Here is a 13,141-nt window from a genome sequence, read left to right as displayed (position 1 = left end):
CTAGTTTTGCTGCATGGCAGCACAGGAAGTCACTTTGCTGGGCTGTTCTGCATCAAAAGGAAAGTGCTGTATTAATGAAGTACAGCATATTCCTGTCCCTCCTACCTGCGCCCAAATTGGTGCCTCGCGCCAACGCAGGCACCCTTGCACCATGGCGTTGTTGGCATGATTGTTTCTGTGCATTCCCAGGTTTACAGATTCTTGTAAATCTGGGAATGTGTCAAAATCCATGGGTGTTGCACCTATGTACGCCTCCTTGACGTAGCGTAAGACAACGCATCGCTTTGCACTGCCTTGCCATACTCTATAACTATGAGGCCCTGCAAAGCTTTTCAGGGTGAATTTGTGTCTCATAGTTATGTTAGATAGGCCTGCGCCAGCGGAGCAGCACTTTTTCAGGCAGTGCCCTTTGGGCTAGTCCAACAGATCAATGTGTGGGCTGTTTTTTACCAGTTTGTGGGCCTGTTGTATGGCTAGGTGGGCCCGTTTGTATTGTTGATTTCCATAATATTACCATAAACATTGCCTGCAGCAAGCAAAAAGGCATGTAGTCTCCCATTTTTGCAAAATACCCACACTGTGTGTCTTCACAAGTTCAACACTGGCCTGATTTGCAAGTATTGGTCTCTGTTTTAGCTATCAGCTTCGCTAATGGGGGCAACTTTTATTTTGGTGCCTGGGCTTTTTTTTGTCGCAGTCCGACCCTGATTTAGCTCCATATCTTTGTGACTAGTGGAGCCCTCAGAAACCTGATAACTCCTCTTGACATTACAAATTCGGATACGACCGTAGTGGAGAAGCTTAGTGAATGGCTGCTTGGATTCAAGAATATTACACAAGCACATTTTGTGCTCTATTGCTTTACAAATGTAATGTCTGCCAACCTACTGACACTTTATCACACGTTCTTCTTTGTTTTCTAGGTGGAACACAACTTACCATCACTGGAGTAGGATTCAGTTGCAACTCGTCTTTGGTTTCAGTCCTTTTAAACTCTGGTACATGTGATGTCATCAGATCATCAGAAGAAGTTATCCAGTGTCAAACCCGGCCAGTGGCTTTGCCTAGAGGATCAGACACTATGGCAGTTCTAATAAGGGTGTTTATTGGAAATATGCACAGCTGCCATTTGGGTTACCCCACAAACACATTTTATTTCAGCTACACAAAGAAACTCACACCAGTAGTGTCCAGCATTTCTTGGAAATTTGTAAATCACACTGTGCTCTTTTACATTATAGGAAGTAACATGAGTAACACTTCTCTGTTACTGGCAGGATCTTCATGTGAACTTGAGCCGCTAACCACCAATCAGACTTTGTACTTTTGTTCTTTACTATTGGACAGTTTTGAAGCTGGGAGCTATCAAATCACTGTAATGCACAAGGACTATGGATATGCAGATATTTCCTCGGCCATGAACATCTTTGATCTGCCACCTCTTGTATTTTCAGTGGCTCCTTCAAATGGTTCTGCTTGCGGAGGGCTGACGTTGACCATTTCTGGGCAGTTCTTTAAATCTTCTGGTAATTCTGTTCAAGTAACCCTTACAAATAATTTCACATGTACCATCCAGGATTTTAATGATGATACAGTTAGATGTAGTCTACTAGTACACCAGGCTCAGCGTTTGATCAATAACGGTTCTCGAAATCTCAACATCACAGTCATTGTAAATGGAATTGTCAGTGTTTGTCAAGGGAACTGCTCATTCAGCATACTTGAAGAAAGCACACCTGTAGTTGACCACGTGACACACGCAGTAACTGGAAATACCACTACTCTCTACATCAGAGGTCACAGACTCTCAGAGGCAATCGATGAGCTCAATATATTGGTGGATAACATGATCTGCAATTCAACGTTTGGGAATCAAACCCTAGTTGTTTGTTCTGCCAACCACTTGTATCCTGGCATGCACCACATTTCATTTACTAACAGAATATTTGGGCAAGCTTGCTTCAGCAACAGGTCTATGGAATTCACCATTGTTCCTCATGTAAAGGAGTTATTTCCTAAATATTTCAGCCTGAATGGTGGGGCCCTACTGACGCTTATAGGTGTGGCCTTGCAAGGACAGAACTCAACCACGGTCCTTATTGGAAATGAATCTATCTGTAACATAACATATCTCAATTATATGACCATCCAATGCACTGCACCGTCTAGAAACAGGACTAGTGTTTTATCACTGGAAATAGATGGAGTTTTGCACTATATTGGAGAAGTAAACTATCATCAACATTTCACTCCTGTGTTCCTCTTTGCTTTACCTTCTACAAGCCGCCTTCTAAGAATAGCCACTTTGAGGATTGCAGAAGCAGAGAGTATGCAGGTCTTTGTTGGGGATGAGATCTGCGCGAACGTTTCTGGCAATTCGAGTACATTACAGTGCCTGGTGCCCCACCTTCCAGCTGGAGATTACCAAGTAAAGGGTTATGACCCCACTAGAGGCTGGGCCTCCTCAAATGTTACCTACACGTCGCATCTTAGTGTGTCATCTGTGCTCAACAACTATGGTAAGTTAATAGGCAGAGGGAGCGAGGTTGTCCTCTTCCTAAATAAAACTTATTTGTTTGGAGAATACATAAATTGCTGCAACGGCTTGTATTGAAATGACTTGTAATACCTTTTGTGGCTGAAAAGTTGTAGTTGCATTTGATGTGCTGAAAAGTTGTAGTTGCATTTTAAATCTCAGGAACACCATGTTACTGCATTACACACTATATGGGAACTACAATTAAAAAAAATATAAGATTACTACCTTTGTCAATGAGTCTTGAGGGGAAAGTCAGTTCCACCGAGATCATGAGGAGATGCTTCTTTCACAGCTGAAAGTTGAAACTAGAAAATGTAGTTTATAAAAAGGGTTATCTGTTTCTCCATTTGACTATAGTGACTGACATTTTATGTGTGAGCTCAGACTTCTACTAACCTCTCCCTGGTCCCAATGCGGAAGGAGTCCTAAAGGCCTGCTGACTGGACTGCTGTTGTTTTTTAGGAATAAAACAATGTATTCACTAGTTATGTACCATCGCAGACTACTCTGCGCCCACTATGGAAACTGGAATAACTCCAAATGCATTTCAGTCATCCTCCTGCAAGCAGTTGGAATAAATGTGGACACATTTTCCTGACTGGATGAGAATTGAAATATAAATGGACTTCTTAGAGCTGAGTTGAGCACCTGCTCACCTCTTTGCCTCTTGCCATGTTACAAAATTCAGAAAAGCAACTTATTGGCAGATCAAAGTTGTACAACTGACATACAGGAGAGACAGGGGAGCATTGACTGATTGGTCAATACTGAAGAAATGGTAAAAATATAAAGTTATAGGCATTCCAGGCTAAAGGGAGGTAGTGTTTTGCATCGTCTTGTCTCACACTGGTTCTTAATTTTAGGGGTAGAGCCACCTCTTTGTGACAAGGTGGGTTACATTTCCATCTTCTGAAAGTCCAGTATTCAGAGGGATTTTATGCTCATTCGTGTTGTAAGACAGAGTTGCCCTGTACTGTAAATAAACACCCTGCATGTAACACAGGATATCCTTGATTCTTCTTTTGTTCTAAGTAAAGCCACTAATAGTTATAAATGTGATGATTATTTTGTCACAGAACCTGGCAACTCGTCGTAATTTACAAGGCCATGATGCTTAGCCTTGTCAGAAACAACCAGATTTTAGCAGATGTGCCACTTTTAAATCCTCTAAATACAAGGGCAAAACACAATGGTCAAAGCAGAGCACTGGGAGTGCATTCACGAGAGCGAAGGGAGGGGGCCACTAGTTCCCCATAAATAAGAAATCTTGTATTCGCATTGTATGAATTACGCGCCAGGGCAGTAAAGAGCGTGTACACTGAACACCGCTAGCTATCTGCAGATTTCAACCACAAACAAGTGTTCACGACCTACAGAGGTATCTACTATGAGATGCCCTTTAACGAGGACCTAAGTGGCATGTAAATGATACATCTTGTCAAGAATATTTTATATCATCATCATATGGGCATAGTTTAACCCTGAAACATGTATTTGAACCCATTGATGTAGGTGATGCCTATTAGAAAAATCATACAATATCACTTGTTAAATAGTGCGTAAAAAAAGTGATGTGAGAAGTAGCTGTGAAAAGGTATTGTAGGCCCATTCTGATGTCAGAGTTATTCTCATATGACCAAATAAAGCACTAGAGTTTACATAGGTAGTCCAATGCTTCCATGAATCCCACTCATAAAGGATCCCATTATCTGCAATGAAACACTGCCTTAAATGCTCCATTTGTTTTACTTCTGAGTCTTACAATATATCCGTGACAATAACCTTTTGCAGTAGCGAAAATGGCCCCAGTTTTGCTGCACTGGGAAAGACCCTGCCTTTCCGATGTCCATCCAGACTTGTCCATACCCCTGCATCAAAGTCTACTTTAGAGACACTGAAAAATGTGTGGCTTTGGAGTGGTTCACTAAAGGTTAAACTTTCTTTTCCTTCTAGGCTGCTTGGGGCAAGGACTCTTGCATTTACAAGGTACAGGATTTTCTCCAGGTAACACATCTGTTACAGTTTGCGGCGCACATTGTGAAGTACAAGACAGTCTCACCACACCAACGGATGTCCATTGCGTTGCCCAGCTTCCAAGTGGTAAGAGCAATTGGTTTTTGTGGTTCATTTCAACAAAGGTTCAGAATAACAAAAAGTTAGCTAGATACAATTAAATGATATGCCACCGGAAATGCGTTCCGCCATTTTGAAAATCAGACAAGCATCTATTCACGAACCTCCACTGTAGCAAATGGCATTGGCAAAGTAGTTAAGTCAGCCTTGCATTTCGAGTGCTAACTAAACAATTTAAAAAACATCCTGCCATGAAAAAAACTTTTAAAAAAAATGTTTTCTGTATGTAATGCATTCATGAATTTAATGTGCGATGCTTCAATAAACCATTAAAATGTAAAATCGCCCCTCGTGTACTGCAAAGCAAGCATTCTATAGGAGGAGGAAGGACACACCAAATAGCCTATACCAGGAGGTGAGAGAGAGATTGTCCTCAGGGCAGAGCCAAAGCCCACTCTATGTATATTCTGAATAATTAGTAACAATATTTCATGCACACTGCTGCACTGCCAACACAAACCAAAAATGATTCATGCTTGCAACAAACACGAGTTAATAAGAGAATAAGGGGCATATTTAAGAAAAGTGGTGCTGCACACAGTGCAGTGGCACTTTTCTTGTGCCCTTTAGTGCCCCATATTGCCACCATGTGTGCACCGTATTTAAAATACGACGCACCATGGCGCAGGGTAGGGGGCAATAGCCTCATTTTTTAATGCTATTGATGTACTCTGTAGGAGTAGCGCCAACATTTTGGTGCAACTCTTACAGAGTTCATAGGGGCTCATTGTAATCAATGGCATGGCCTGGGCAGGCATTAAAAGTGCCGAAAAAAATGACGCAAGGAAATCTGTTAGGTTTACATGCAGCATTCCCCCCTCCCCAGCGCAGGCATAATATAGCGCAAAGGGTTACAAAGATGCCCAATGCATGCATTGTGTCACTTTGCAAATATGGCACAGGGTTTTTGGTCTTCTAAAGCCACATTAGTGTCAAAAAATGATACTAATGTGGCATTTGAATGGTGCTAGGGGCTCTTAAATATGCCCCTATACTCTTCTACAACCAGAAAAAATAATTTCGACCTCAAGTTCACATCCTGCAGTGCTTGCGTAGACGCCATCTTCAACAGGTTTGTGAAAGACAGAAATATACTTGCAGGGTCAGGGAAGCAGCTTCCAAGAAGAGTATGTTGAGCAATAACACCTGGAAATGCTTTGAATAATACCACAAAGCAGCACTTCCTGATAAAGTTTTTTTTGTTACTATAGTATGTATCTCCTAACTTATTTACTTCTAGGAATCTGGGAGAACTACGGGGCTAAATTAGAAATGGGAGTCTGTCGAGGCTACATCGGATCTTACTCTGTTATTGCAGGGGTTGCAATTCCAGGACTGGCCAAAAATCTCTTCTCTGGTTACCAATTAGATCCAGAATTCCGTTTAAAGCTATTATAATCAGTCACAGAGCCTTTTTTCAGAACGGTCCGTCCTATATTCAAAATAGTTTAAAACATATATTCCCTCTAGGGCACTTTGCTCTGCCAACCAAAATTTGCTTTTTTTGTCCCAAAAGTGTGTAAAGCCAAATCCAGTGGCAGATATTTCTCATTTTTGCACCCACTACTTCAAATTCTCTACATTTTCATCTTCGCAATATCGCTAGTGAAAGTGTTTTTATAGCCCAGTTTAAAACTTTCTTGTTCCATGAACGGTCGAGCCTCTCTCTTTCCTTGTTGTATTTCAGTGCCAGTATGCTTCTTCTGAAGTAGCATATGCGCTTTATAAGTATAATTTAATTCGTTCATTCAATCAGGACTGGTAGTCAGGGTCATACATATCCAAATACCCTGCGTTTACCCTGTCATTTACTCTGTCATACTCTGAGAAACATATTGTAATCTTCTGAAAGGTCCTGAGATCACTTCCCCTGCAAGGTAAATTTTGTAAGCAAGATATGGACCTCCTGGGCCTCACTATTTACTCACTAGTACTTTGGAGTATTTCATAAGCAGGCCACAGCCAACATTCTGCTGGCCAAATAGCAATTTAACATCCTTTGCTATCCAGGTCAGTCCCGTGGACTTGTTGAGGTCCGCATTTCGTTTTGGCTTTGCCCTGATAATATGCCACCTTGCTGTGCAAGGTCTTGTTCATTTGCTTACAGAAATGCCTGAAACGAAGCAGGTAATTGTTTGTCCCCTTTTTATTCAGCATCCTTTTACAGACCTAATAGTAAATTAATTTTGCAAAAAATGTTGTACACTGTTATATGAATTAAAAATGTTGGTCTGTCTAAAAAATAGACTATTTTGAGTCTACTAGAAATTATTTTTATGGTTTTGGGCCTGATATGTGGTTCTTTCACAACTGCTTTCTGACGGATGTATATGTTACTCTACGTAGCTATTAAGGTCTGCAATTTGATTGGAGGAACAATGCTGAGGTATGGCATCATGTGATGTTTTTACAAGGCCGTACCCTACTCAACTGGGTCCACTGCATTAAATTTGTGGTGGCTGTGTGGACAGCAGATGTTTACAGCACACATTCATTTTCAGCTCGTGAGGCTGCTGTTGGGAATTATTGTCACTGTGGGCAAATTATGTTGACAAGCTCAGTGGTGTCAGATTGAGGGCCTGATTTAGATCTTGGTGAGTGGATCGCCATGCTTCGTCAGCAGTGGACCCGAGAAGACCTTTAAGTTGACGGTGTTCCGACCATCGTGTTTAGATTTATTGCAGCTGAGCCGAAGACCACCATGATGGAGTGCTTTTCTTAGTCATCAGGTATGTGGGTTCCCGCCAGTCGTATTAAGTTGTTACAGTTGGACAAGCGGTTTCCTGCCGGCAGTTTATTAATGGAGGGAGGCCATCACCGGACACTATGGACATCATACAATGCAGTTGGCCGCGGAATACAGGTAGGTCACACATACACACACTCTCTACCCTGCACATATGCATCCCCCTCCTCATGACACAATACACCACATACACACCAATATCCATTGCCATTCCACTACAATTCAATGCATACATGTCACAAACGCACATTGACATACATCCATCACACAACATACACACACTAGTGACACTGCACACACACATGACAACCACAACAACCAACACAAACATCTACACAAACACACTCGCAACACAAGCACAACTACACACAGCACGGCAACGACCGCCACACAACAAGATGCACCTGAATGTTGCACGCAGCAACACATAATACAACATGCAAAACTAGATCCACACCATATGGAAGTGGTACACATACTAACACAACATCACCCACTGCAGCTGCATTCACCTCACTCAACCAACTCACACTCACAATTGCAGCACAACATAACAGGTCCCCTGGCAATGTGCACACATGACCAAAGTTGACAGGTGTGATTGCACCATCTTTCTGGTGCCCGCATTAATTTGCCAGTAAATACTGGCACCATAATGACAGTTCTGTATGTGTGCAATATGTGTTGTATACCAGCGTGTCCCCACCTGTGTCTGACCCACTCCTGTCCCCAACACAGGTATGTCACAGTAACAAAAAAAAATTACTGTGACATGTATATGTCTTCAGTAGTCCTATGCGCATGTGCAGTGACCCTCCCAACATACACAGCCAATGCAGGTTGCCTACCTCCGTGTCCAGTGACAGGGGGTTCTCCAGATTCCTGTGGCAGCAGCGATGGAGGTTGAGTTCTCACCCCCTTTCATCCCCAATCCAACAAGTAAGAAGTAGAGGTCAGACCGCCATTTTTTGCTTGCCAGTATGGCACATCCAGATCTGCTCGGTGGTAAGTGTGGCTAGAGTCCTGCCATCAGCCACACTTTTCTATGGCGCGGTCACGGTGGATGGGAATCCGTGGCGGAGTCACCTGGACTCTGACAGGTTAAAGTCTATGGGACCACCACCATCTAAATACGCCAGGAGGACCATCATGGTGGCGGCGCAGTTTCAGTTGGAAAACCAGCAGCGGGATCATTACTGCCAAGATCTAAATTAGGCCCTTATTCTAGTTATCCTGCCAATTAACCGAAAGGACACCGTAGTCTCCAGATTCTAGCCTGCTGCCTGTTCTCCTCTAATTATGTCACAAGGTGCTGAAAACAGAAGCATAAATCTAGGGCACAGGTGTCCAACATAAAACCAAAAGGACCAAAGCCGTGCCAGATTTTTAGAGTACTGCTACAAAAATATATGTAAATGAGTTCCCTTTAGGTTCATTGTATCATATGTGGATATCCTCAATATCCGGCATTTATCCAACTATCCTGGACCTACGCTGAACGCCCCTGATTACCGCAATACGGCTGTATTTTGCCCATAGTCCATTAAACTGACTAGATATAAAGTTGGGCTGATTGCATTGAGCCAGCAATGTAGACGGACATTATTAGACCCTGTTGTCTGAATGGATGGCAAGTTGTAAATGTTCAACCATGCATCATCCAGTCAACTGCTGGAGTCTAAAGACATGCTTTTAATTGGGCATATTAGCTGAGATTTGTGGAGAATCTGCCACGAGCGTAGTTTGTCAAAGTCTCTGTTAGCTGTGGGCAATTAAATTAACTTTATTTTCTTGGTTCTTAACTTTGCAATCGTTTAATGATGTGTGTAATTATGTGGATTGCTTAATCATGCCCTGCAGTTTGGAACAGCAATGGGAGTTCTCTTGAAGCACAATATGAAAACCAGTCCTGCGGCCGTGCAGGAAGGCAGGTCAGGGCTGGGAAGGCACCTGCCGGCATAATGCAAGCTCCAAAAGAGCCTATTGCAGTTCAATGCAGTTTCTACAACGTCTTATAACCTATAGGATGGAAAGAGGGGCAAAGATGGCCTCAAGGGGAACGACGAGCAGGGCCTATAATGGGCATGAAGCAAGTATTTAATGGATCACCCTCTATGGGCATCAGACTATTGGATCTCTGGAGAAGACCACTAAAGAGGTATTACCTTTTTAAATATCACTACGAATATTTCTGAAACCATCACTGTATTGGATCCACAGACTGTACCTGTGGTATAATTACCAGTAACCTTCCCAAAACATTGTGGAAGCATTTTCTGGGGTATTTCATATAGGTCGCATTTGGATTGACATGATTTTGCCGTAAAACACAGCAGTATCTCGAGCAATTTATGCACCACGCTTATTTATGCCTTAGTTTAGATTTCATAGCAGCTTTCCGTCCTGCACGTCAATAGTCTTACAGTCTCTACTTTTTCACTTTTGTAGCTTGTATGCAAGAATATGTATCTTAGCAACGTATGTAATTCCCAAGTTACGAAGATGTAGTATAATTAGGAATAGTAAATGTGTGTGTGTATACATATATATATATATATATATATATATATATATATATATATACATACATATATACATAGTTCTATATATTCACTGAAAAAAACACAGGTTATAGTTAGGTTCCGATTTTACACACACAAAACCATAGAAATTCAGCAGTTATAGTCATAGTTGCGTCAAGAAACAATAGCTCATTCCCTAATGCAACTCTAAATCACTCCCCTGCCATGCACAGTTTTCTCATCAATAATTGTATTGGAAATGTTTCAGTGATATTATCAATGATGTCATGGAAGATGCCATGACTGATGTAATGTGTAGCGTAATTAGCAGTGCATGGTGAGGGCGCGAGTTATAGTTACCTTAGGGCACGAGTTATGGTTTCTTTGAGGTAAGTATAACTACAACTGCTGAATTTCTATAGTTTTGCGTGTGTACAATCTGAACCTAACTATCTTTGGGTTTTTTCAGTGATTTTGTAAGGTTTTTTATTTCTGACAGGAGCAATTTCAAAGCTCACGCCAAGTGACAGCAAACACTAAGGGCCTCATTATGAACATGGCGCTATAGATCGCCATCCCGGCGGTGGCGGAAATTACCACCACCGGCATGGCGGTCTAGACCACCATATTACAAACATGGGAAGACCGCCACAGGTGGCCCTCCGCCACCGCCAGGCTTCCGCCGAAAGGCAGCCTGACGATGGTGGATTTTCTCTATCCGACAGGGCAGCGCTGCAAGCAGCGCTGCCTTCTGGATAGAGAACCCTTCTTCCTCCAGCCTTTCCCTGGTGGTTTCCCCTGTCAGGTCTCTCAGGTGGGTATCATACCCACTGGTTTTGGAGGGGGCAATGTGCCCTGTGCTTGATTCTGGGGAGTGATGGGCCACAGTCTTTCATGTGGGTGTCTTGCCCACTGGTTTTGGAGGGGGCAGGCCGCACAGCAGCCGAGGGAGGCAGGATTACATACCTTCCGGCGGCGGTCACGGCTGCACAGTGGTGGTGTTGCTGGTGGAGGAAGGCTCCTGCCCATCCCCTGCAACCTTGGACGGCTGCACAGTGGTGGTGGTGCTGTTGGGGGTAGGCTCCTGCCCATCCCCTGCAACCTCGGATGGCTGCACAACCATGGTTGGTGGTGGGTGCTCCGTCACAGTTCCTGGTGCAGGCCCCTTGCTCTTCCTGCCTGCTGGTGCAGGCTCCTTGATCTTCCTGCTTGCTGGTGCAGGCTCCTTGGCCTTTTGGGTGGCAGGTGCAGGCTCTTTTCCCTTCTTGCCTGCTGGGGCAGTCTCCTTCCACTTTAGGCTGGCTGGTGCAGGCTCCTTCCCCTTCAGGTCATGTGGCCTGGATCCCTTTCCACCACGAGTGGGTGCAGTGAGGACAGGGCCCGTGGACTGTGTGGCTGAGGTGCTTGGCTGGGTCCTTCCTACCCTGGCCATACGTGCAGGACAGGGGGGAGGGGTAGGAAAGAGGTCAATGGTGGATAGGAACAGTTTGTTAGGGATATTGGGGTGGGAAGAGGGAGAAGGAATGGGAGTGGAGGATGAGGGAGTGGTTGTTGGAGGTGTCTGCTGCTTTGGGTGCAGGTGCATGGGCTGTATGCTGTTGTAAGGTGGATGGCTGTTGGGTGTCTGAGTGCTTGCGTTTGTGTACCTTAGGAGGGAGGGGGACAGACTCAGTGGGAGAGGACACAGGGGAGGTGTGCATGGCTGTTGTGGAGGTGTCTGCCAGTGAGGTGTGTTTTCTGCTTGGTGTGGTGATGCTGGTAGTGGATGAAGATGTATTGCATGCAGGTGTGAGTGTGGACGTAACTGGGTGGGAGGTGGAGGAGGAGGAGGGGGAGACAGTGGAAATAGTGGATGTTGTTGTGTCTGCAACTGGATGGTGTTTGTGTGAGTGCCTGTGGGATGATCTGGTGCTTGTGTTTGCCTGTGACACTCTTGGGTGTTGTCTTGTGTACATGCTCGTCTGTATGAGCTTGGGATAGGTTGGGGTTGAGGGGAATGGGACTGGGCAGTGGAAGTTGGAAGGGGGACGGTAGGAACAGGGACAATGGCTGCCATCAGAGAGGAGGCTAGAGCCTGAATCGATCTCTGTTGGGCCGCCAATCCAGTGTGAATGCCCTCCAGGAATGCATTAGATTGTTGCATCTGGGCTGCCAGCCCCTGGATGGCATTCACAATGGTTGACTGCCCTACAGAGATGGATCTTAGGAGGTCAATAGCCTCCTCACTCAGGGCAGCAGGGCTAAGTGTGGCAGGACCTGAGGTGTCTGGGGCGAAGGAGATGCCCACCCTCATGGGTCAGCGGACACAGGCAACTCAATGAGGGTCTGCTGGGAGCGCGGAGCTGGTATGAGGGTTGGCAGCTGTATCTGTAGCTGGGGTGATCACAGAAGTGTCCGCCACCACCAGGAAGCTTCCATCAGGGGAGGTATCTGTGTCAGAACTGTCCCCTCCAGTCTCGGCCATGGTGCTCCCCTCACCCTCTGACCCACTGGTGCCCTCAGCGTCCGTGGCTTCTGTCTCCTGGGCCCTGTGGGATGCAGCTTCCTCCGTTGCCGGTGCCTCTGCTCCTCCGCCAGATGATGCTAATGCACATAAGGACAGGATGACAAAACAAAAACAGTGGGGGGGGGGGGAGAGACAAAGGATACACTTGGCCAATGGCTGCACCAACACCACCGTTGGCGTACACAGCACCGTCACACACACGGAACAGCCCTACGCTATATGCATTACATTGCATTACCAGAGGAATAGTAAGTGGGCAAGGCATGGAGAGGGGCAAACAGCACCAAACGCAACACACCTGGGACCCACGCAGCCCTGACCAGTAGTGGATGCCTACGAGCCAGGTTGTAAGATTTTCCCTTCTGAACCCTAGCCACTAGGAGACCTACACTGCAATGTCAGGGCTGGCCTAGGGGCACCCACTGACACACATCCCCCACCCAGATACCACCCTACCATGCGTAAGTTGTAATGATTGGCACTGTACTCACTCCCTTGTGGCTGCTGTGATGCCCTCTAGCGCCCATCCTGCTCAGGATAGGCCATCGCCAGTAAGTGGGCCATCAGGGGGCTCCCGGTTCGACGGGCACCCCTTCTTTGTTGGGAGGCCATCTCCAGCTGGGCCTCTGCCGTCTTGCGTGCCCAGCGTCTCAGGTCCTCCCACCATTTGCGACAGTGGGTGCTCCGTCTGCCAT

General features: G+C 45.2%; 1 protein-coding gene across 1 annotated transcript in view; it reads left to right on the top strand.

Moving 5' to 3' along the window:
- Positions 1–13,141, top strand: part of PKHD1 (PKHD1 ciliary IPT domain containing fibrocystin/polyductin) — a 1,684,711-nt gene that overhangs the window by 492,881 nt on the left and 1,178,689 nt on the right. Inside the window, exons 32-33 of the mRNA XM_069236642.1 lie at positions 924–2,519; positions 4,493–4,639. Coding sequence (XP_069092743.1) covers positions 924–2,519; positions 4,493–4,639 — 1,743 coding nt within the window. The remainder of the gene's footprint in view (positions 1–923; positions 2,520–4,492; positions 4,640–13,141) is intronic.

This window comes from Pleurodeles waltl, chromosome 5, assembly GCF_031143425.1.
Source record: "Pleurodeles waltl isolate 20211129_DDA chromosome 5, aPleWal1.hap1.20221129, whole genome shotgun sequence".
NCBI lineage: Eukaryota > Metazoa > Chordata > Amphibia > Caudata > Salamandridae > Pleurodeles > Pleurodeles waltl.
Note: the sequence above shows the minus strand (reverse complement) of the source record. Positions and strands in the feature narration are given on the sequence as shown.